Below are 26,348 nucleotides of genomic sequence, written 5' to 3' on the forward strand. Positions count from 1 at the left end.
ATTTTGGGAAAGAATGTTACACTTCATCACATCATCTTTCCTTCAAGTAACTTAAAAATTAGGAAGTACTCTGCTGAGCACACAACCAGCCGCATACAGTTTATTATTCTGGTGAGAGAAAAACACAGATTATAGTCACTTGGGGAAGATGCTCAGTATAAAAGGACAGGAAAAAGATGCCACAAGAAACCATCCAATGCAGCTATTTTTCTTCTCTAAAACATTCATCTAGCCTTTTCTAAAATCTTGATGTTTAAAATACAAGTAAAAGGTAATGAGATAGTTTCCATTCTGGTTACTTTTAACACAGAAACTTTCTTTTATCATTGATGTATGATTTCATAGATAACATTTATAATGGATGTAACATAGTAAATGGAGGTTACAGAACAATTCCCTATACTCTCTAATCTCTATCAAGGTGTACTGCTTAACCTAACTCAACACAGCACCTCTGTTTGGATTCGAGAATATTTCACAATTCCTGCGTATTTATAATCACATTGATGTATGCCTTATGCCTAGGAGCCTTAGTGGTAATTATTGTCATTATTAATGCTACGAGAGCTTAGAAAACTCTGCTGATTACATGGTAAAAAGGGGGAATACTCTTACATAAAGATCTCCTTGTTTCCTTAAAGCAATCATTTTTACCATTATAGACATATCACTTCTTAATCCTCCTTCTCTGGAGGCAAAGAAGGATGTTGGCAGTCCTTGAATGGCAGCATACATGAATTTCAGTTTCTATGGTTTTGTTAAAATAAAACCAGCTCCCAAATCAAAACATAAACTTCTCTACTAGCCTTGTGTTATCAGGTCACTGGGGAAGGAGAAGATGCCCGTTGTGATGAGTGACCCTCCTGTCCCTTCTTCCCAGCTGTCTTTATTTGTTCGGCTGAAACACAGCCAAGTGTGTGGTTATGTTGTCTCTGCTTCTTGGTGACATCATGTGAGGTTTTGCAAAGATGACAATAGAAAAAGATACTGGCCAGCAATGATGCGATGCAAGAGCTGGACGTGTGCCTCAGTGGCAGAACATGGTAGAACGGTTTGCTGGCATGCACAAGACCTTGGTTCCATCCCCAATCTCGTATCCACACACACAGAGATTAGGCGTTGGCAAGAGGGAAGTGTGGTGTGACCGAGACAAGTGACATCTTGCCCGTTTGTATTTCTCTTGCAATACACCAAAGATGTCCCTTTTCCTTTGATTATCATGTGTAGAGTAAGTATTGTAAGTTACCTGGCTCGAATTTCCTGAACATATTTCACGAATGTCACAGTCGTTCACTGCCTCTCGGCACACGGTCCCCAGAGGCTGAAACTGAAAAGAACGACACTCTATGTACAAAACTGTGAAAACAGTAAAAAAAAAACCATCCTCTCATAGTCCCACGTTAAAAGAAAAATGCACACTTAAACTGTTTAAGATGACAGCCTTTACAAAACAGTTACCGAAGCAACTGCTATTTTAATAACTGCAATTCTTATAGGTAACATAACTTCTGCAGTCACCACACATAAGTGTCACAATATCCTGCAAGAACAGGGTGGAGGTTCAAGGGTGAGTTAGCTCAAGCTCTAGGAATTCCTGCCAAGTGGCCTTTGCATTTGGGCTTGGCCCTTCTTGCTTACCCCTTTATCTAAAAGCTTCTGTTCCCGCTGCTTGCCTCACCTGCGAAGAACTGAAAAGTTAAGCTATGACCACATCCCAGTAAAGCTGTTTTCTCCTAAGCTTTCCTTCCCAATCCCCTGCCTCGTCTCTACATATATTTAAATCTTAGTCTTCTACTCTTTTCTACTTTTCTATCATTCATGCCTCTGGCCCGGTCTTGTGGAGTTGCTTGCCTGGTGCTTCTTTGTTTCAGATACTTCAACCTTGAGCCACACTGGATTTACACACAGCCATTTAACTCATTATAACAAAGCAGGACAGGGACAGCTCAAGTTACCAGAAGCTGCTTCCCATTTCACCCCTCTCCTCTTTCCTCTCCAAAATGATGGCATTGGGGACTGGGTTTATCTATGCATTTGTCCCCCCACTCATAGAAACACACACAGCATCCTGCTCCCAGAATCCCTCCTCAGAGCTCTCTAGGTACCTGAGCCAAAATGAAAGAAGGAATGGCTGCTGAGAGTGCTTTCAGAGACCTCTTCAGATATTGCCTGAGACAGAGCAATGGGTTGGAAACAACAGGGACCACTGCTAGCAGAGCACAACTATGCCTCTCCCTAAGCCAGTCTCTGCAGGTTCCTTAGCAACCTTAGATTAGAGCAGCTCAACTGTTAAAATCAGGATGATGGAGCCTATTCCAAAAGTGCACTGGTGAGCCTTATCTACAACAAAGGTATCAAGCAGGGGTGGCTGTGCCCCAAAGGGGACATTTTGGTTGTCATGACAGGGGCAGTTCTTCTAAAAGCTAACGGGTAAACCCCAAGGATGTTGCTAACATCCTATAAAGCACAAGGTACAACCTGACTATAGACAGTTTGTCTTATTCTTATCCAGACCAGAATGTCGGTACCAGCCACGAAATCCAGATTTAAGATGACATGAGTCAAAAGTGTTTAGCCGAAGAGGAGAGTTCCCATGACAGTTTTCTATGCCATCTTCCTTTAACTCATGAAAGCTATCCAATCAGCAACAGTCCTTGAGAGGGCCATGCATGTTCATTTGTCCACTCAACAAACATGAACTGAGAATCTATGCTAGTTACTGTTTGAGTGTCTGGCTCTGCTCCATGAAAACATAAACTAGAGACAGACAGTTCCTAAAGCTCACACATCACAGAATATTCTTATTATCAGGTAATGAATGAGGAAAGGTAAGCCCTCAGTAACTTTTAATCTTGAGGTACAAGTTTAAATATTTGGAGGTAAGTCAAAAGATGAAATGGGATAGGAAATAAAGATGCATTTTCATTTGTCTGTCCCTATAGAGTTATCTAAAACATCCCTCTTGTTCCCTACGTGGCTATTGCTGAAGGCTGAATCAAGCTGGTCAGCAAGAAAAGATGACTAAATTGAGCATCTTCTACTCTAAGGCTCCTTAACACCTGGTTCTCTTTAAGGTGCCTGCACCCTAGAGAATCAGGATGGGAAACTAGTCTCTGAGAAGTAAGAGAGCTTAGGCCCTGGCTCTCTCATGTACTGGTTTTAAGACATCGGGTAAATTACTATTAAATGGAAATACTAATCAAAGCCGCACTTCAGAAGACTTCAGGAGGCTCTTGTAGCCACTGGAAATTCAACCATTTGCTATATGTTAGGGCTATTGGGTTATCTATGCATAGCCTTACCAGTTTAAGCATGTGCCTCCCTTTCAACCATTGGCTGCTAATTGGCAAATTATTTACCTTGCACTTTTTACAACAAAGGCCATCACTGCATTGAGAATCCTGGGTCAAGGTGCATTTCTTACAACACTCTGCCCCTTCAAGGGCACATTCCTAAGGAATATAAGCAGGTGTTAAACACTAGAAAATATTGTCATTTTCCCAAAAGTACCAAGATCCTTTTTAAAGTGAATGTTTGAATTCACGATAACAATCATGCATCCACAAATCCTGTAAAATTTCTAAGATGTAATGCTCCATACTATCTCGAGAGCATGGAGCTAGCGACCTAAAAAGGAACCTCAAAATGACAGGGACTTACTGCAGGGGTGCCACAATCACACTCCTCTCCGGTTTCAATGAAGCCGTTTCCACACTCAGGAGGATCAAGAAGCTGTGGGAAGGAAGCCAAACAGGACTGAAGTACAGAATCATCAATATCAAAAACTCACAGGGTTAATGGCCCAGTAACACATCTGGTATATACACTGTCTACTCTTGCTATATTTTTATTTACCTTAGAGAAAAAAAAGTACAGCTCTAGATCTTGGAAGTTTAGAAGATTTAGTACTGTGTATTTACACTACACAATATGTATACCAAGTAGGATAGGGTAAATGTCAACAAAATAAAAGATGATCTAGCCATTGACAAACAAAAGCCAGTTTGACATTTAAAGTCCATTTCAGTAAGAGAGCAGGAAATCTGGAGTCAGGAATCCTAGCCGACACTCTTAGCACTGGATCAGGAGGTACATAACAGTTGGCACATGCTTGGTGTGTGGGACCCTGCAGTCAACAGCCAAGCAATATAAATGCAATGAAAGACAGCACAAAATGTTGAAATCAGCTTCACAGCAGAGACTTTACTATTTTAAACACCATCAGTGATAGAAGCTGTCCATCTAATTGATCAGCTGATTAATTAAATTACTATGAGGATCAAACCTCGAAAATTTTCACCCGCTAAAATCCCATTATTATTTTTTTTCAGTGGTTAACAGCAACTGCCGCTCTTTAGAGGACCCGGTCCCACTCCCAGCACCCAAATGACAGCTCACAATTGTTGGTAACTGTAGTTCTGACAACCTGGAACTCTTCTGGAGTCCTCAGACACAAGGCATGCATGTAGTTCATATACACATATGCTGACAAAACTCATAAGACTAAAAAAAAAATCAACCTTTAAAAATATTTTTATATTTATACTAACAAGGGGTATCTCATTTCCCCTTTTAGGATCTAATTTTAATCCTTTCCCACTGTGTGTGTGTGTGCATGTGAGTGTGCATGTGTGTGCCTGCGTGTGTGCCTCTGTGGGTGTGTGTGTGTTGTGTGTGTGTGGGTGTGTGAGATGCCTGTGAGTCCAGGTGCCTGAAGAGGCCAGAAATATTAGTTCCTTTTGAGGTGTAGTTACAGGAAACTGTGAGCCACACAACAGGGATCACAGAAAGCAGCCCCTGCTCTTAACTGCAGAGCCATCTTTCCAGCCCTTCAGGGTTTTGTTTTGTTATTTTGTTTTGTTTTAATTAGCTTTGGCTAGCATACACAGAAGTGGGTTTCAGTGTGTCATTTTCAGACGGTATCTCTCTTTTTTCTTTTAAGACAAGGTCTTACTAGAGCCCACATGGCTCTGGCTCTGTAGCTCAAGCTGGATTTGAACACATGGTGAGCCTGGTTTCTTAGCTTCCTGAGCACTGAAATTACAGACATGAGGTTCCCAGAGTCTAAATGTGGTTTGTGAACAAAGTTACTTTTAAGTTAGAAAGTGATCACAAAATTACTATGCCTACAAACCTGTTCAATATAAAATGGGACTACAGCTGTGAACACAGCTTCCCAGAGAACAGCAGTAAAGATTTGCTCTTGGAATTAAAGCCAGTTTTGACTTAATCACAAGGAGATTTCTAAACCTATTTTATTTTTTAACTGTCATCATTTTTTTTGTCTTTTAAATATAATTTATCCTATGATGACATGTAACTTTAGTACACAATAATTATTACTATTACCTAGCTGTATAATATTAATTTAGAAGTTAACCAAAGTTTTCATGTTACAGAATGAAAATAAATACCCCCACTTTCATAGCTAGAAAGGACAAAACAAAACAACATCCCCAGTAACTTCTGTCAGCTAGCTGTACCATCAGAATAACCCCAACGGTCATAGACTAAAGCTGGCCTTGAAATACAGACATGTAACCCATCCGGTGCTCAAATTAAAAGTTCCCTGATGTAGATCCAGCAGACACAAACTGGTGTTTACAACAGTGTGCAACGCTTCATAGGTGATTAGTCTTCATCACCGTATTACCTTGGAAGGCTTGTTGAACAGGCAGGCACCTCCACCACTATTCAGGAAGTCATGATATTCCTCGACATTGCACTGAGTGAACTTTTTCGGGAGATAGTAGCTGCAGGAGAGCAAACAGTGAGTGCCTCGCTACAGTGTGAGCCTCCCTTGGTCATTTACAAGTCTTACATGTTCAGTGTTAAGATTATACATTCATCAACCATTGTGTCTAAACTCTTCATTTAGCAACATGCACTAGCTGTCCTTTGCTCATTTATTTGCATAGGACCTACAATTTAAACCAGAGACAAGAGACTTCTGTTTCCTAATGAATGAATACTATGCAGCTAGCTACAACTCAAACATCAGAGAATTCTACAAGATTTATGACTTATAACATATGGCCTATAATTTATAATATGTGTCAGGCCATGAAAGTCAAAGAAAGTCTAAGGGAACGTTCCAGACTGAAGATAGGTAAAGAAATAAAGCCAAAGGTGATGCTGCGTTTTGCAGCTTCGGCTGTAAATGAGTTCTCTGGTATAGGGATCCATCCTGGATGTGGAGAAGGGTGGTTCTCCCCACTCCACCATGGCTGGATGGAAGGAGGTGCCTGCTGCAGGAAATGTACCCAAATAGTTTGAGGGTGGTGGAACACCAAACTAGCAGCATATGATTCAGGGAACCAACGGCATCATTCCTACTGATCTTGTGACTTTTGTTAAAGTTTGAAGTTGTTTTGAAATTACATAACAGACAACAGGTAATAAACGGTCCAGATGGAAAAAGAAAGAGAAAAAAATGTCAATATACATTAAGAATCCTCAAAATACACACACTTTTGGACCAGTCATTCTTGGTTAGTCATTATTTGTTGGTCATTTTAGGATTTTTTTCCTTACAAAAATAGCCATATGCACAAAGATATATGCACAAGCATTTATAGTGACATAATGTAAATAAAAACAATGTGAAAATACCTTGAATGTTGTCAACAGAATGGTTAGCTCTTATGAGGCTATGCCAGTGCCTGGCAAATACAGAAGTGGATGCTCACAGTCATCTATTGGATAGAACGCAGGGTCCCTAATGAAGGAGCTAAAGAAAGTACCCAAGGAGCTGAAGGAGTCTGCAACCTTATAGGTGGAACAACAATATGAACTAACCAGTACCCCCAGAGATGTGTCTCTAGTTGCATATGTAGCAGAAAATGGCCTAGTTAGCCATCATTGGGAAAAGAGGCCCTTGGTCTTGTGAAGATTATATGCCTTAATACAGGGGAATGCCAGGGTCATGAAGTGGGAGTGGGTGGGCTGGGGAGCAGGGCGAAGGGAGGGTATAGGAGGCTTTGGGGGGAATAGCATTTGAAATGTAAATGAAAAAATATAAAAAAAAAAGAAAAGAAAGTGGTTAGGTAAACTATAAATAGGATAAATAGGAGAGCATGAAGCTGATAATCTCAATTTTGAAACTTGGTTAGGAAATGATGGCTATTCAGTGATAACTGAAAAATAAATGTGTGTGTGTGTGTGTGTGTGTGTGTGTGTGTGTGTGTGTCAGGAGCCAAAACTCATAAAACAGCAATAAAAAAGGAAATTAAAAATTCAATGATAATGTAGCAACTTTTTTTTTTTTTTACAAACTATGACTACCACTGGAGAAAGACAATTTTATTTTTACATTTTAAAAAACTGCTTTATATTGAATTTTTATTTAGAAGGAAAAACAATTAAGATAATATTGAGTAGCTTTTATTTATTTATTTTATTTATTATTTTGTGTTTTGAGAAGTGTGTGAGTACATAGTCCACACTTAAACTGACATCTCTACTTTGTCAGTGACAGGATGACAGGTACCACTATGCTCTTCCTGACGGGGAACACATCCTATCATGTCTCTCTCCCCAACCTTCAAGGACTTATTTGTTTATAGCATAGTTAATATTCATAAGTAAATTATTAGAATTTATTATTATATGCTAAAACTAATTTTAATTTTTTCTAAAATACTCCACACACCATTGTATTGGGTGTAACTCATCTAAACTACTTTAATTCCCTTCCTCGGCTTTCCCAAATCGACAAAGTGTTTATACCATGAAAAGTCTCTTCCTTCAGCTCCTCCCTTTTCCCTTTCGCTGGCTCCCAGCTGGTCATCTCACCACATTCCCTTCCAGTCCTCCTGCGTGTCTCTGCCAGATCGTCCATTATAAGTAGGACTCTCCAAGTTCCCTATTTTTTCTGCTGCTCAACTGAAACAGTTCCAAACACCCAAAGTAAAATGTCACTAATTTTCAGTATAGAAGCATTAGCTGTCAAAGCATTATTTGAATTTAGCCAGGGCAGTACATGCCTCAAATCCCAGACCTCCAGGAATAGAGGCAGGAGGAGGATGAATCCAAGGCCAGCATGTGGCACAAGAGACCCTGTCCAATGGGGAGAAGCAATCTATTTGACTTTAGTTCTGCAAAGGTACTCACTAGGGTAACAGCCTATCCCAGCATCCTGCACACTTTACAACAGGAAGCCTGGGCCCTCAGCAATCATGCAAACCAAATCTTCCATATTTTTAACAGTGAATCTATTTTATAGTTAATGTGCACAGTTGAAGCTTACAGGTCACAGAAATTTGCCCCCTATTCTTCAGGGTAATGTATGGATTATATTCAATAATACATCCTTGGGTAAACTGGTGGCATCGATTTCAACCATGTTGCCAACATTAGCAGTGCCACTGAAAGTCAGGAAGCAAACAGGAGAGCACATTCTCATGGGATTCACAGATGATGCTGAACAGAGGTCAGATTACAGAGCCATTTCAGATAACACTTACACAAAGGGATGCTCTCGTGAGTGTATCTAGTTAATGTATGAAGAATGACAAGGGGAAAAGCAACACATATCTTAATGTATTAAGGTGAATATTTGATTACTCTGTAATTGTACTTCTCACTATAGAGATTGTCTATACAAATTTAATATCACTAATAAAAAATAATCATATGCATTAAAAATTTTGAGACAGGGTCTCACTGATTAGTTCTGGCTGGCCTGAAACCCACCATGTAGACCAGACTAGCCTCAAACTTACAAATATCTAGCTGTCTCTGCCTTCCACATCCTGTGGTTGAAGGTATGTGCTACCATAGTTGCTTTAAAATGCAGGGAGCACTGTGGGAGGAGGTTCAGATGCTAAAATGTCTGCTACACTGGCACCAAGACTTAAGACTGGATCTCTAGCATTCATGTAAATGCTGAGCCCAGCGGCATCCCTGTGTAGCTCCAGCAGGTGAACAACCAGCCAGCCTACCTAATTGAGCTCCAGGTTCAATGAGAGATCCTGTCTCAAAAAAAGAAGGCAAAGTGCAATAATGGAAGAACCCAATGGGGACCTCTGGCCCCATGTTCTCATGCATACATGTGCATGAAAACCTGCACACTCCTATGCATATATACATCACATATGGAAATTATTATGCATGGGTTACAAATCATGACAAACCTCAGAGATGGTTAGAAATGAGACTAGAGAGGGAAGACATTCCAGAGAAAAATAATTTATTCAGGAAATGAAAAGAAGTTGGAAGTTCAAATATAATCATATTAAACAAATTTGAAGAAACTAAAAATCCCCATGCAGCAAATCAAAAAATGCTGGAAACCCACCAAAAATTATAAGAAAATAGAACAATCATGGGAAATGAGATGGGAAATGAGAATAGAGATATGGATATATAAATCATATAAACACTAAAGTAAGAGATTTGAACCTTATTCTTTTTTACTTGCTTGTTATTGGAGACAGCTTCATGTATCTTTGGCTGGTTCCAACTCACAATGTAGTAGAAGATAACCCTTAACTCCTAATCCTCTTGGAAGGTCTCTACCTTCCAGGTTCTGGGGTTCCAGGTGTAGCTACCCCACCTGACAGAAATTTATTCTTCAGACTGTTGTTACTGACAAATGTTGTAGGTAGCACACTGGTATTTAGTAAACAATACTACATATTAAAATCATGGATTAATCTTAATAAATATAATGTTATCCAAGAAAGCAAGAGACATGAAAATACGCATTATGAAACATCTACGAATCAGAAGCGTTAGAAGCAATGCTGTTTTACATATATACATATGCAAAGACTGAAAGTATACAAACAAGCTATGAATAAGGACCAAAATCAAAATGCTGGCTGCCTTGCTGAGAATGAAGGGCAGTGAAGGAGAGCACAGTCCGTGTGTCTCTCACTTTTGAAAACTGTGGTACAAGTGTGTGCAGTTTTCTCCTCGACAGCCTTTAAGGCTGCTGGAAGCAGGAGTCAGGAGCCTGGAAGATGCCCGAGCTTGGCGAATGCCATCAAAATAACAACAGTGCAAGAAAAGTGAACTCGAAAGCAGGCCTGAGTGGTCTGGGACAAAAGGAATGCTTCTGAGAATTTATTCAGAAAAAATGAAAGACAAGAACTCAAGTCTTGACAGTGTGTGAAGAAGATAGGATTACATAAAAACAAAAATCTTTCAGAGAAGTCTACATTTTGTTTCCTAACCCCTGTTCAATGACCCTGAGCTATGAAGCTATCACACAACCATCCACGTGGACCTGACTACAAACAGGCCACAGTTTTTGTTTCATTTTGAGCATCAATTTAACAGCTGAATTAAAAGAGATTTAAAAAGAGTGGGGTGGGGGGCAGTTAGAGAGCAAACCTAACAGAAGAAGAGAGTGGCTTTACCTCATTAGAATTCTACCCTAGAACTAAGACTAAAAAAGTTCCTAGTGGCTTCTCATTAACTTGAAGTGGAGTGCTTGCTTGTTGTTGTTTTTAAATAAGAGGTTGTTTTGCAAAAAATATTTTAGATGGAAGGCCATGAGGAATACTTCTTTCTCATTTTTCCATGCGTCATTCACAGGGAGGTAAAGGGGAAATGACTCACCCGGTGTCTCCCATTATGCACCCGGACCAGGTGTCCTCACATTTACACTCACCTAGGAGACAAGGAAGTCACAGGCCTGTTACAAACTCAATGCAGCTGCACTCAAGTGGCTGTCAGGTTATCTTAACTTTGTGTCCAAAATGGTTTTCAAAACCTACTTTCTAATAGTACTTACACAATAGGTGCTTTGGCTACAATGTATAAAAACAAAGAGAGGCCCATTGGACTTGCAAACTTTATATGCCCCAGTACAGAGGAATGCCAGGGCCAAAAAGGGGGAGTGGGTGGGTAGGGGAGTGGGGGGGTATGGGGACTTTTGGTATAGCATTGGAAATGTAAATGAGCTAAATACCTAATAAAAAATGGAAAAAAACCGCATTTGGACCCCATGGGGGCCATCCATATACATTGACCAAGCTTCACAAATAATCATGGTTATAAACCACTTAAAGTAGCTCCTTGGAAGAAGACAAACAAATACCAGTGAAACCCTGAGATATTAATGGCACCTGTATAGGATCCCCAGGTTCAGCTGTTTTTAGGGGAAATTCTGCAGTACCTTCTCACTGTTAAACCCTCTGTGTGGGGGCTCTGGGAGAAGCAGAAGAGAGTACTGATTGCTTAGACAAAAGTCCTCACAATCAGGCTGCCTGGCTTGAAAATCCTAATTTTTACTTAACATGTTTAATCCTGAAGACAATATTTTTTTATGATCTATCCATTTCAACAGGTGTCCTGTTACATCTGGAAATTTAAATGAGTAGGTGGATACATGTAAAATGGCATCCAATAAGTATTTTTTGCTTCAGTTGGTCAGGGTATGGTTCATAGAGAAGTAACTTTAGCTACTTTGGAAATTTTTTTCTTCATGGATGCTAAGGCTAGTGTGGTTTAGTTGCTCTACAGGCTCCTAGGCCCTGCATCAGGTCTGCTTGCAACAGGAAAGTGCTGGGTCTTGAGCCATATGCAGGTTAGGAAAATCATAATACAAGCAGTCTAAGTCCCAAACCACTGAGAATTCTCCACCAGAAAAGTGCAAATTCCAAAATGAGCTATCGTTGTCCCTTCTTGGGTTAAATCCAGCTTTGACTTCACCATCACATGGCTACACTGTTTGATATACATGGAGAATTTTTCAAAAGTGATTTAATTATTTCCTTTATTACTTTTGAAAGCAACATTTTGCTGCTGGCTTCCAAATCTTGCTCTATTGGTCATAATCAGGATCAAGCAACTGAATTAAAAAGAATCTCATGCTATGAAATATTTAACAAGCTGTCTGTCTTAAAAAATACAACTAAATCTCACATGACTAAAACTTACCACTTGCTAGTTTTCTTTTGTCAGAGATTATACCGACATTGTGGGCTAGTGACTGAGCGAGGGTAACTGCCATTAAATCCGTTTTTCCAAACTGAAAACCAAAACCAAAAGATGATGTAAATGAACACTGTTTTTCATTTAAGATAGGCTAGAGAAAACGGTACAAACAATTGAAAACAAGTCATTCCTAAGCATTTTCTTTCTTTTTGCATGTGCGGTATGTTTTTGAGACAGGGCTTCTGTGTTGCTTAGGCTGGCCTCTAACTCCTGGTGCGTACCTCAGTCTCCTTGGCAGTAGGATTACAGGCATGCACTACCGAACCCTCGATATTTTCTTTAGCAGAATCTAAGCATCCTGTACTGGCCATGCACTGGGGATGAAGTAGTGTAGCAAACACATTCAAATGTGATTAAGTCCCAGAAGGAGGAGAATGACTCCGAGAAGCAGTCATCTCAGAGCCTGGAAACTTGAATGTAATTCTGATTCCAAATTTCACTTGATAACATTCCCGAAAAAAACTCAATAACTGCATAGCATTGAGCCAGACTTTTGAATAATACATAATGAAGCTATATGTGTCTGGAACTCATTTTCGTCCCATGTGGGACAGAAAGCAACTTTTGCAAACAAACATAATGAGAGTCAGAAAATCAAGATGCTCTGTAGCCAATCGGATCTTTAATTGTCCAGTTTGTGGCCTTCCTGAGATTGGAGCCCTTTCCTTCACAGTGTTTCCGTTCAGTTTAGTGTGTTAGGAGTAAGCCCTTCTCCATGGAAGCTCTTCTCTGCCTTTTAACTTTTCCCAATTTTGCCAAATACTGACAAAAGGAGAAAATATCCAATTGGGCTGCTAGGTGGCCCCAATGCTTCAGACAGAGATTATTCAAATCTGGAAACTCCTCATTCAGCAATGCAAGCCCTTGGGCTTTATTCTTATTTTCAGTGAAGGTTAATATATAGATTCTCTCTCTATGAACTGCTTAATCAGGAAATTATTCTAGAGAGAACATGAGTACCACCATCGAGTCATATTTTGGACACAAAAAGGAGCCATACTGACGACTAATGAAGCAGTCTAGCATCTGGAGACTGTGGCTACTAAGCAATGGTTTCTGAAATACTGGGAGAGCTTGTTCAGCCATCATACCACTTTGTATTGCACAGGTGTTCACACCTACTTCATTCACGCCTCCTCCTCTCAGCAGCGAGCAAATCCCACCAATATAAGCTGCCCCGCTCCGGCTACTCTCAAATTGACTGCCCCTTTCAGAAAAGGAAATGAAAAGGCTTACTGCTCACAGTTCAGACATCCAAGCCACTCTCAGTTTATTTTCTAATTTGTTTTTCAATGCATACAATATATTCCCCAGGTAAAGAAGGAATGTAAAAATTATTTACACACATGATTTAAAAAAAAAAAGGTTCCTAAGGGTTGCTTCCCCATGTGATCAATATATATATAGAAATATACCTTTTAAAATCAATTGCTGATGATACTCTGAAAATACAAAACTCACTTTTGTAGAGTTTTAGCCCAAAATAAACACCTTAAATATAATTAATGATAAAATATCAGACATTCCTACAATGAACAGCCATCAATAAAAGAATCAGTATATAATCTTCAAAAGAATTAAATTCAACATGAATGAAGGCTGAGAAAAAACTTTTCAGCTTAAAGGAGAAGATAATTAAAAACACTGCGCAGCACTGTACTAGATGCTCAAAGCCACAAATGTAGCTATAAAAGGGCGTTTAAACAACTGCTAAACTCTGAACCCAGACTGGATTATGTAAGAATGGTCATGTGCTGTCGTTATTTTTAAGAGACTACACTGAATGCCTCAAGTATGTGGTAGTACTATCTGTCTCCAATTTATACTTCAAAAGGAAATGAGGAAAATGCAAGTCTTGAATCTGGGTAAAGCACACAGGCAATTTCCTTATCAAATTCTGGCAACTTACCTCTAAATTTTAAATTAGATAAAAATTAAAGATAACAACCAAAGTGAATCTTTCACAGCTAGTCATAATTGTCCTCAATAATTCTGTTTTTAGATAAGGTCTTAAAATCTTACAGAATATGCTTTGCTATTATGTCAATAGGTTAAATACTAAAAGAAAGAACACAAGAGTGAGAAAAAAGTAGACAATAAATTCCAGAGACATAGCTCCTGCCTCAGAACCCACACCAGGGAGAAGAGTGACATTTAAAATATTCCGATCTTAACAAATGTAATGATTGCTAAACCTTGGTCTGCATGTGACCGTACATTTACTCTGTAAACGTGCTGATTAAGCACTGGGAAACTAATGAAAGAGATCATGCAATCGGAACTCAAATTACTTACATATTATGAAACTTTCAAACAATCTACATTTCAAAATATCTTCCAAATACACGGCCACATTACATCACAGTTGCATTGTGGTAGAAAGATACATTTTATTCAGGAGTAAGCACTCAATATGGAGTCAGAAGGAGTAAACATATTTAGAAAGTTACATACGAGAAAAGATGAACTGCATCAGCCTTCTCCTTGATAAAATCCCTCCTGTATTTCATGAACTCACGAAGGGTAATCAGTGGGTTTTCAGATATGGCAAACTTGTTGTCAGCAGCCCAGGTTTCCATGGCAACCAATACAATCCTAGTTTTCAGTTGGTCTTTATAGATCTAGATTAAGGAGACGAAAGCATCGGCTACACATGCCGTAAAATCAGTTGATGAAGGACTACAAAGCTCCTTTCATGGAAATAACTTTGTTTTAACTAAAGACACATTAGTGCTCTCAAAAGAGATCATTAGTTTTGCAACTTGAATGTACTTCCCTTAAAGAATACTGAATCAAATTACTTACCAAGGAAAACCCAATGAACAAAGCACATTCTAGACACAAAAGTGGTTTTCTTTTAACAAATATTTGTGCTCAATTCAAGGCTTTCCCCGAGTCCATCTTTTGGCACCCTGGATAAATAATTTGTGAAACCTTAAGTTTCTCTAACAAAAAAGCATAACAATAAAGATTCTATCAGGAAATGACTAGAACGCAACCTGTGTGGTGTTGAGAAAAACGCAGGCAGGGGAATTACTTGGGGGGCAGCTTGGTCACAGTGCTGGGCATCTCTGAAAAGGCTCAGATCTTTCACTGTCTCTGTACTGATTTCCAGATGTACACTGTATCTTTGCTAAACCTCTGTTCTGTGCAGTATGAAACACACAAGAAAAAACTGCAAGCACCTTTGGCCAGACCACTTTCCCAGACAGATGAAAGTCAGCAGAGTCCCTGGCAAGGTCACCCAGGTTTCTGGGGTCATCCTGGCTAAAGTGTAACTCAAGAAATTCAAATGCCAGCACCTTATTACCCACCTACTAGCAACAGGGGTGATACTGAATGGGACTGGTACTCACCACATCTGCCATGTTCACCACAGACTTCGCATAGGTATTAGTATATACAACAGAAAGCCGGTGCTTTTTAAACTGAAAGCAACAGACAACAGTGAAGGATATTCAAAGTCACCAAGAAATAATCATCTTAAGAAAGATTAGGAAATACAAGAAACATTCTTAAGGATTTCTTACAAAAACCTCAGGGGAGAGCCTTGTTCCTCATCTGCCCTGAAGCTGAAAGCGATGCACTGCAAATAAAGATGACATCATCTCATATGTGAGATAAAGTTCAAAATGTTCTACATCGAGGGGCTGGGATGTAGCATATGCTATGTATGCTTGGTGCACATGAGGCTCTGGGTTCAATCGCTAGCACCCACTTCCCCATATTAAAAATCCGCCCACTCCATCCACTTTCTAGGTTTATTGGGGGGGTGTGTCCTTTTGAAAGCTGTTATGATCTATAAGACATGCAAAGTGAGACAATAAATGAAAATATGGCTACATGTGAAAGCCTTTACAAGTTCTACACAGTTGTGGAGGAAGAAGAGACCCTGAGGTACAACTCACAAGGAGATGGCTCAGAGTAAATGTGGGTCACACAATTGGTTTGCTTGGCCTCTGTGGTAGTCTATGTCATGGTTTATCATATAAAAGTGAATTTCAATCTTTTTAAAGTGGCACCTTCACATGGCAAGCACTGAGGACCAGTGGTAGATAAGGCAGGCCCTTGTACTCCTACAAAGTCTCATTTGTGCTCCTGGAAACATCCCTGGTGAAATACACTGTATCAAACAAATAAAACAACAACACACACACACACACACATACACACATGCATACACACACATACACAAACACTCACACACACACACACAAACACTCACACACACATACACACACACTCATATACACACACTCACACATACACAAACACTCACACACACATACACAAACACTCACACACACATACACATACATACACACACACACATACACACACACACACTCACACACACATACACAAACACTCACACACACACATACACACTCACACACACACTCACACATACACACTCACACACATACACAATCAAACACACACACATACATACACACACACACACACACACACACACTGAGGAAAAAGGGTGATGAGCAGGACAAGGAGAGAAAGAACCAACCTGAGCACTTAATTTAGGGCACAGAATCCAAGCTTAAACACAAGGTTCAGGTATTAGAGAAGTCCCAGGTGGAAGGCCCTTTCCTTGCCACTTGGGAAAAGGAAATCTGAGAGGCCAAGTGTGCTATCCTTCTCGTTCTCTGTCTCTCTCTGTCTCTCTCTGTCTCTGTCTCTCTCTGCCTCTCTCTCTCTCTGTCTCTGTCTCTCTCAGTCTCTCTGTCTCTCTCTCTGTCTCTGTCTCTCTCTGTTTCTCTTTCTGTCTCTCTCTCAATCTCTCTGTGTCTCTGTGTCTCTCTCTCTCTGAGATATTTTCTTTATTTACATTTCAAATGTTATACTCTTTCCTGATTTCCCCTCTGAAAAACTCCTACCCCCCCTACCCCGGCTAACCAATCCACCCACTCTCATTCCTGGTCCTGGTCCTGGCATTTCCCTACACTGGGGCATTGAGCCTTCACAGGACCACGAACCTCTCCTCACATTGATGACCGACTAGGTCATTCTCTGCTACATATGCAGCTAGAGCCACCAGTCCCACCATATGTATTCTTTGGTTGGTGGTTTAGTTTTACGGAGCTCTGGGGGTACTGGTTAGTTCATATTGTTGTTTCTCCTATGGGACTGCAAACCCCTTCAGCTCCTTGGGTCCTTTCTTTAGCTCCTTCATTTGGGACCCTGTGCTCTGTCCAGCGGATGGCTGTGAGCATCCATTTCTGTAATCATCGGGCACTGGCAGAGCCTCTCAGGAGACTCTATCAGGCTCCTGTCAGCAAGCTCTTGTTGGCATCCACAATAGTGTCTGGGTTTGGTGGTTAAGACTCTCTTAAGACTAAAGTAAAGAGAGAAGATAATGGGGGCGGGGGAGGCATAAGGAGGTGAATATGATAAAAGTACATTACAGGTACATATAAACATGTCATAACAAGATCACTTTATATATGGCTAATATATAAAAATATCTTTTAAAAGTATTTTTGAACCCTCATAAAAATTGCTAGTTAGGTCCACCTAAGCATGTTTTCTATTTATAAGCTGCTCCTAGTCAAAAAATCTACTTTGTTGGGCCTGTTTCCTCTTCCCAAAACTCCCCTCCTCACTGTATGAGAACTTGCTGTATATAGTATACCTCACACATACAGTGTGTTAGCACAAATGGGCTGTTGCCAATACTTGCAACCTGTTTGTCTTAAATTCTAATGAAACTGTCCTCCAGTTTCCAAAAGGTGTGTGTGTGTGTGTGTGTGTGTGTGTGTGTTTGAATCTGTGTTTGTATGTGGGTATATATGTGAGTGTGTGTCTGTATAAGTGTGTGAGTGTCTGTATATGTATGTGAGTATGTATGTGTGTATGTTTACATGTGTATGTATCTTTGTGTGTAAGGATGTGTTTGTATATGTGTGTATGTGTGTATGTATACGAACATGTATGTACATATGTGAGTGTGAGTGTGAATGTATGAGCAAGTGTATGTTTGTGAGCATGTGTATATATTTACACAAATGACTTTTTCTGTTTCTTCTAAACATAGATTTTTACACCACACCCAGAAGCAGGCGAAGACAGAAAGAAATGAGGAGGCAGGTCATACCATGAGATGATCATTCACAATCATCAGTTCGATGTATTTGGTTTCCTCCTCTACATTCCGAGGAAATCGAAGAAGCTGTAACACAGTGGACAAAAAGACCAAGTCTTTAGACTTCACAGCAAAAACTGAAAAAAAGCATGGGAGAAGTGAGCGATGCAAAAGTTCCGTCTCTCCTTCAGCATTAACTTTTAAGTTCTCTTCACATTAATTTCACATTAAGTTCCTTCACATTAATTTTGAGTAGATATATGGATTAAGAAATATCTACGAAGAATGAAAAAACAAGGATAACGTTGTCTTCTCACCTGGATTTCCTTCTTCCATGGGAGTACAGCAAATAACCAGGGTTTTCCCAGAACGCTCACACAAACACAATTAAATATGAATGTATGCTTCATATGCCTATGTCTTTCATGCTTGTCTTCATCAAACCATTTTAATCTAACAATGGCACAGAAACATGATACTGGCAGAGCATTCTTAGTTCAATTCCAACAGAGTTTCTGACAGTGATGAAATTGAGACTTTTCCTGAGGAGTCTCCTCTAGGGTGGTTCATAGGATTCCCCCAAGCTGCACAGGTGTAGTCAGCATATTGCTGATGCTCCCAAGTAGCCTTTAGCTGCTATATCTCTCTGCTCAACAAATTCTCTGTACTTTTGAAACCACAACTAATCAATATTACAGGCAAAAGCTATGAGGGCAGCCATCCCTGCTGCCCACCTATCACACAGCCATTAACAGGATCCGTGAAACTGGCTTTTCTTTTATGTCAGGGTTCAATAGCCTTCACCCCTCCACACACACACTAAATCTTATTCACTTGCCTAAAGACTATTTCTGTGATGAGGGCACAGCATCAAGTCAAACCAGAATCAATACAAGAATGAGTGGTGTATTTTTAACAAACTAAAAATATACTGCTTCATAGATTTTGTCTCTTCCTAAATGTATTCTCTAGTCTTTAAAAAAAGAAAAACTCTTACAACACCAGTTTCAAAGAATGATGGGCTATATTTTTGTATTTAAAAACGAAACAGGAACCATAAATTATACTCGATGACTACATTCTCTAAAGGATAATAAAAAATGTCCTAGTGGGGCAAGATCTTTCTCATTCCCCATGGGCTTACTAGTTAATCTATCTATCTATCAGTGAGTCCCAACATTTTTCTCAATGCCTTGGAATTTCCATCTTTTTAAAAAATTTTAAAAAATTTTTTATTAGATATTTTCTTAATTTACATTTCGATGCTATCCTGAAAGTTCCCTATACCCTCCCCCCTGCCCTGCTCCCCTACCCACCCACCCCCACTTCTTGGCCCTGGCATTCCCCTGTACTGGGGCATATAAAGATTGTAAGACCAAGGGACCCCTCTTCCCAATGATGGCCTAATAGGCCACCTTCTGCTACATATGCAGCTAGAGACACGAGCTCTGGGGGTACTGGTTAGTTCATACTGTTGTTCCACCTATAGGGTTGCAGACTCCTTCAGCTCCTAGGGTACTTCCTCTATCTCCTCCACTGGGGGCCCTGTGTTCCATCCAATAGCTGACTGTGAGCATCCACTTCTGTGTTTGCCAGGCACTTTCATTTGAACCACACAGCATCACACAAATTCAGTTACATGGGTCCCTAAAGACCGTTCTTAACAAAGGACAAGATGTTGTGATGTGTATAAGAACTTCAGGGCACATGCTAGGAGGATCTTTCTCCAACTCTGTCCACTCAGAATGCATAATAATAAGCAACTTTGTAAATTAAATCTTCATGGAAGTTATTTTTACCTTCATTTAACTCATGACATCCGTGTGTCTGAATCTAAAGAGCGTGTGGAACACACAGGCTTCTGAGGGTGTGGTTCAGAGAGTATACGCAGCGAGAGATATCTCTAGGACTGGATTTTATAAATCTGAATCCCAGCTCCTTCTTAGGCTGTGTGCATTCTGTCCTCCTCAATACATACAGATCACAACAGTACCTTCTTTACAAGGACATCATGAGGAGCAAATGTGTTAATATTCTGTCAGACTCTCCAGTTAAACAGTTAAAATTCTTATAAAATGGTCAAGTACATGCTAAGTTTTTAACAAAAATTAACAACTATAATTCACATAAAAGTCTGTCTGAAAATACATTTCATTTTACCAGGCATGAAAATGTATGCCTGTGATTCCAGCACTAGGGAGTCTAGGGCAGAATGAATGGTGTGCATCTGAAGCCACCTGAGGCGACAGAGTGAGACCCCAACAAAAACAAAAGGAAACATAACAGCACCTGTTTTATGTAAAGGCCATGGCAGCAGGGGCTTTCATATCAGTTACTGGGGGGGCTGAGGCAGAGGGACCATGAGTTCTACAGCTGCATACACAGCAAGTGCAAGTCTATACTGCACAACTTCAAGCAGTGGCAGAACACTTGCTTGTTGTGTGAGCATTGCTAGGTTCAATCCTGGTAGAGCAGAGAGATGCTGACAAGTGCATGAGGAACAAGCACATTCACAATGAGTATTACCCTGTCCTCTGTATGAAGTAAGTTCTTCACACATCCTTCAACAATCCTTTAATGCCATCTGTTTCCTTCCTCAGGGGTTCCTTATGCCACAGGCACACATTCACTCCCCCAGCCCATCAACATTATTACTTTGGGTTGACTCTGATAGCCAGATATTTATTCCAAGCCATTTGTCAACAAGCCATCTTCAGAGGTAAGTGCCAGGAGGAACAACAGTAGCTACTCCTGTGGTTCAAGGTTCCTTAAGGACAGTTGCTTTTATTGCAATGCCAGTTGAACACTGCTAAAGCGATGTCCTCATTTATATACTAAAGCCCAAGGCAGCCAGAGTGAGAAAAGTACATTTTGTGGCTTCAAAACCTGTCAGGAATTGCAAAGAAGAGCCTGTGACATGGTTCATATCAGAGCATGGGAAAAGACCGTGCTTCAAGCAGAGCTGTCACAATCCACAGAAAGGGGAATACACAATCCTCCATCTTCTAGCCACGTCATGTAAAATGATGCACCCCACTGATGCTTGTATGCATCTGTCACCGGTCCTGCTTCCCCACCTTCACAAATGGCTGCACTCATTCTCACCCCAACCGACACTGAATATAGACGATCACCAGTGGCGAAGCAGTAGAAATATCGTGGTGTGCACCTGCAAACACATACCTGTCTTTTTCTCCTCTTTAGTCTTGGCTTCAAAATAAACTGAGGGGGAGTAATGTTTACGCGTTGAAATTCTACAAGGAAATGAAAACAAACAGTGCTGTTTCCAGACTTCTTTAATAGCAGGCAAATGTCACTAGTTCTTCTTTATACTTAGTATAAAGTATATTAAGTAACCCTGTTAGGTTAGTCATAAATAAGTATCTAGTGGGTAAATACAACACACAAAAGTTCAAACACACCTGTCCTGATTAATAACATTTTGTATAGCCATACTATAAATAGCAACACACTATTTGTTTACAACTTGCTAAATAGACAACAACCTGACTGTCTTGTCCATCACTAACCTACTAACCTTCTCTAGAGGATACAAAATGAAGAGGAGAACTGGAAGCAAACAGAGCACCCTCTTAATTGACGGAGGACACCAAAACAGTGACTCAGTTCTGCCCAACTCATAAGCAGTCTTCTCGGCCCATGACAAACTTTATCTAAGGCCTTGCTGGCTCTTGCAGGGCAATGGGACAGTCTGAGGCCCTCTAACTTGCTGGTTAGAGTCACACACAAACTATTCAAGCATACGGATTCGTCTCTGGATTCTAGGTTAGATGTGAGGAAGGACTTTCTATGAAGTGATGGAAATAGAAGCAACTAAAAAAAAAAATCATCCTGAGTGAGGTAACCTAGACCCAGAAAGACACATGTGGTATGGACTGCCTTGAAAGTGGACATTAGCTGTTGTGTGGTTGCTCCCACACACGAGTATACGAGTGTGCGGAATTGCAGGCTGGTCTCCAGTCGAGCTGAGGTCTGGACCCAGATGGTCATAATTCACCTACATGACATGGTAGGCGTTCTCTCATGCTCCTGGAACTCCAGCCCATGCCTAAGTTACCACCTCACACAGCCCCCACAAGAGAAGCATGGTCAGTAGTCATGTAAGCAATGGCCCAAGCTTCTGACCTTCAGGCTAAACTCCTCCCCAGTTACCTAGCAATAGTGAAGACCATAAAAGGGGGTGCTCAGCCCGCACCTTGCTCTCTTACTCCTTTGTCCTCTTACCTCTCACTTCTCTCACTTCTCTCTCCTCTTCCTTTTCTCTTTTTCTTCTCCCCTCTCTTCTCTCTTTCTCTCTTTCTTTCTAGCCTTTCCTCCGCCCTCTCTCTTTCTACCTTTTCTCTTTGCCCCTGCATTTCTATAATAAAGCTCTTAAACCATACAGATACTCTGCTCCTTCTAGATCTGTTGCACCACTCTTGCCTGTGTTGGGAACTCCTTCCCTCATTCCTCTCTCCTGCAACCCTGGGGCTTTAGCAAGGTAGTTGGGGGGTGCCCCTTTCTCCACCCCCTGCCACATGAGTCAGGCATGCTCACCAGGGGCCAAGTGGAAAAGCACCTGGCAGTCTCCCCATGTCCACCTGCCCAGAGTACAGGAACTCTGGCAGGATGAGGCATATTTTTCCTCCCCACTTTTCCCCGGGGGCCCCCAGGGCTCCCCTTATTTTGTTCCCAACTTACAAGTAGTACAAATTTAACTTGGTTGATCATTACTTTTTTAAAAATAACTTTTTTAAATAATAAGAGTGAGGAGATAGGGGTTGATCTGGGAGGAGTCAGGGGGAGACCTGGGGGATGAACGTGATCAAAATATATTATACGCATTATGAAATTCTCAATGTATAAAAGCAATCTTAGGCACATTAATAACAGGTGAGTAGCTTCAGGACACTAAATGTGCCTGTAAAGTGGAGTCAGAGTATGTAATGATGAAAGGATCAGTTCGCCAAAAAGACGGAACACTTCTGCCAATCACCGACGAGCAAGCTCAGATGTGAACCCCTGGTATTGGGGCATTCAAAGGAAGTTAAACTGCAGCTGACAGTTACAACAATCAGTGGTAGCCATGCCACTAAGCCACATTCAGGCACTCGACTCTCAGAAATTGTGAAATAATAAATGTTTTTTCCCAACAACTTCTATACTAAAAATGGCTAACACAAACAGAAATTGTAAATATCTTTAAATTGGGGGGGGGAGTTCTTACACAAGTCCCTCTTTATTTGTAACCTCCCCTGCCTTCCCAAAAAAGGCCAGGGAGGCTGGGGGACACTCATCCACTGATCTCTTTTCCTTCTCAATGACTACTAAGGGCCCAGTTGCAAGAATGTCCTCCAGAGCAGCAGAGGTGGGACTAGGGGTGGAAAAGCAAGTCTTAACTACATAGCATGAGAAAGGCTGAGCTACATGGGACACTGAAATGAACAAAAACACATGTGAAAGCCCTGGAGAAAAAGGAGTGATTTTTTTTTTGTGTGTTTTAATTTATTTGTAATTTATTTAGTTATTTACATTCCAAATGCTGCTTCCCCAGAGTCCCTCCCCCTTCCTGCTCCCCTTTTCCTGTGAGAGGGCTGGGACCTCCTTGGGTACCCCACCCCCACCCTGGTCCCTGTAGGAATTGGAACATCCTCTCCCATTGAGGCCAAATATGGCAGCCTTCTGCTACATATGTGCCAGAGGCCTCTGTCTAGTCTGTGTATGCTCTTTGGTTGGTGGCTGAGTTTCTGAGAGTTCCCTCAGCTGAGATTAGTTGAGTCTGTTGGTCTTCCTGTGATGTTGCCATTCCCTTCAGAGCCTTCAGTCCTCCCCGCAACTCTTCCATAAGGGTCCCCAACCTACGACCAGTGTTTGGTTGTGGGTATGTGGATCTGCCTCAGTCAGCTGCTGGGTAGAGTCTTTGAGAGGACAGTTATGCTAGGCTCTTGCCTTAGGTGTAACTATTTATTCTAATCTTTTGTAATTCAGTATATGGGGATGGGGCTGAGAATTAGTTTTGTTTTGTTGTATTTGAAGCTAGAGATTAAACCAGGGCCTCATGCAAAACAAACAACGACAAACCCTAACTATATGAGGAAGCATGTTATGCTATTCCCATGGACTGGAAGACTTATTGCTGACATGTTTATCCACAGTTAATATAAATATTTAATATAATCTAGTAAGAAGATAAGTGGAATTATAGAAACTGACAAGTGAGTTCTAAAACCTTTATGAAAATGCAAAGGACCTAGAAAAGCTGAATTAATCTGAAAAGGGTCAAAACTGGTGGAAATATTACAGCTGATTTCAAAGTACAGAATAAGGCCACAGAAAACCAAATAAATAGATACATGATTGATAGAGAGAGAGAGAGATAGACAGACTGACAGACAGATAGACAATGAGTAGCTAAATGAACAGTCAAAGGAATACTTTATGACAATCCAAAAATTTCAGTGTTCATATATCTGACAAAGGCCTTTTATTCAGCCTACATAATCATGTTGTTTTATTTTTGGCTGAGGTCAAATACAGAATAGGTAAATCCTTCTACAGTGCAACAACTGAAAGAGAAACAAACCACTATGCATTTGTATAGGGTATATGCATACCCTATGCATCACCAGTCAAAATCCTTGCAAATGCAAGCGCAATGCACAGACAGCATCATGTTCACCGGAATGGCTGACAAACATGCACACCGCAGAAATTCCTCAGTATCTGGGACTCAAGTCTTGGAGCAATTCGTCCTGCCACATGGTGCTGATGTGAGCATATAATGACATGACTCCTCTGAAGAAACAACTCAACAACTTCTCATAACACAAAGGATTTCAAGGTAGAATCCTTAGGTTAATACAATTGGCATCTCTGAAAACATGCTGGAAATGAAGTCTCAGAACTCACCCAGAAAGTCCTAAATTCAAGGCTCTGAGGTGAGGCCAGCAATGTGTGGCTACCAGCAGCTACAGGCTGAAGTTTGAGGACACTGAGCCCAAGCTACACATAACCCTTCCCAGGACACACTTGGTTATTTACTAGAAGAAATAAAAACATGCTTCTACAAAAATAGAAATAAAGGGGGAGGGGAAACCGGGAGTGAAAGAAAAAGAGAAGACGTATACAAAAATGTTCATGGTGGCTTATTAATAATAGCCTCAAACTGGAAAAAAACCTAAGCATCCATCAGCATAATTAATAAGAATTTACTGTATTCATAACAGAATAAATTCAATAATAAAATCAACAAACTATTGCTACTTTTGATAACATAAACCTCACGGGCATATGCTAAGCAAAAGTAACGAACTATAACATGTAGTTCCCTATGTTTGAAGTCCTACTAAAGGCAAGACTAGTCAATAGGAAAAGTAAGCAGAAAAAAAATCACAGAGGTAGGAGCCAAGCTGGGGAAACCACACATGGAAGTGGCTCAGTAATAAAAACCTTGTATCCCAATAAGGATACATAGGGACAGGGATACATTCAATAAGGCACACACAGAGCCCAGCCGGTCACACATGGACGGGGCTCATGTCTCGTGCACATCAGTTTCTATGGTGTCAACTTGTTCACTGAAAACAAGACTCTTTTTTCTCCAAAATTTGTTCTAAGGAACATTTGTCCTGAGAGACATGTCACAGAAAATAAAAGGAACTATAGTCAAATGAATTGGCAACTACCTAATTACATTATTTCTATCTCTAAGAAATAGACAACAACAGGCAAGATGAAGGTGGTGCTGGTGCCACAACACTGTTAAATTATATTCAACCTAAATTTTAAAAAAACAAACAAGCCACATGACCACTTCTTGTTTTCTTCTCGTTTGTCACAGTAAATTATTGGCAATCTTGAAAGACAATTCCATTCTTAAAATTGGCAGAGGCAACCACTACTTAGGAAGCTAGAAATGGGCTGAGCATGGAAGTTTACAGCCTTAAACCTAGCACTGAGGACGCTGGGCCAGAAGGATCATGGCAAGTCTGACGCCAAGGGAGGCTACAGAGTTGGATCCTATCAGAAAGAAAAGAAAAGAAAGAAGAAAAGAAAGAGTGCTAAGTCACTTCCACAATCATCTGTGAAAAAGAACCCTGAACAAAGATAAATAAAACAAAAAACAAACAAAAAAACAAAAAACAAAACAAAAACAAAACCTTGTAAGGCTACATTGTAGCACTCCTATATTGAAGTCTTTGGTAGGGAATCTTTATTATTTTAAATATTAATCAAAACTGATTGCTTCCAGGAAGATCTATTACTCTGGAGTTTTATTTGAACACAGCCATTCAAGATTTATTTT

The 26,348-nt window shown here is 40.4% G+C and overlaps 1 protein-coding gene across 19 annotated transcripts in view; it reads right to left on the minus strand.

Moving 5' to 3' along the window:
- The window catches only part of Adam22 (a disintegrin and metallopeptidase domain 22), a 295,966-nt gene that overhangs the window by 58,806 nt on the left and 210,812 nt on the right, over positions 1-26,348 (minus strand). For all 19 annotated transcript variants that reach the window (XR_376691.4, NM_001310439.1, NM_001098225.2 and 16 more), the window contains exons 8-18: positions 21,227-21,297; positions 18,056-18,130; positions 15,303-15,374; positions 14,401-14,567; positions 13,069-13,153; positions 11,890-11,980; positions 10,567-10,618; positions 5,654-5,753; positions 3,661-3,732; positions 3,360-3,452; positions 1,247-1,327 (exon numbers count right to left, since the gene is read on the minus strand). Coding sequence is in view for 18 of the 19 variants with exons in the window: in NM_001310439.1 (NP_001297368.1) it covers positions 1,247-1,327; positions 3,360-3,452; positions 3,661-3,732; positions 5,654-5,753; positions 10,567-10,618; positions 11,890-11,980; positions 13,069-13,153; positions 14,401-14,567; positions 15,303-15,374; positions 18,056-18,130; positions 21,227-21,297 (959 nt within the window). In the remaining variant the exon portion in view is untranslated. The remainder of the gene's footprint in view (positions 1-1,246; positions 1,328-3,359; positions 3,453-3,660; positions 3,733-5,653; positions 5,754-10,566; positions 10,619-11,889; positions 11,981-13,068; positions 13,154-14,400; positions 14,568-15,302; positions 15,375-18,055; positions 18,131-21,226; positions 21,298-26,348) is intronic.

The sequence above is a fragment of the Mus musculus genome, chromosome 5, assembly GCF_000001635.26.
Source record: "Mus musculus strain C57BL/6J chromosome 5, GRCm38.p6 C57BL/6J".
In the NCBI taxonomy this organism is placed as follows: Eukaryota; Metazoa; Chordata; class Mammalia; order Rodentia; family Muridae; genus Mus; species Mus musculus.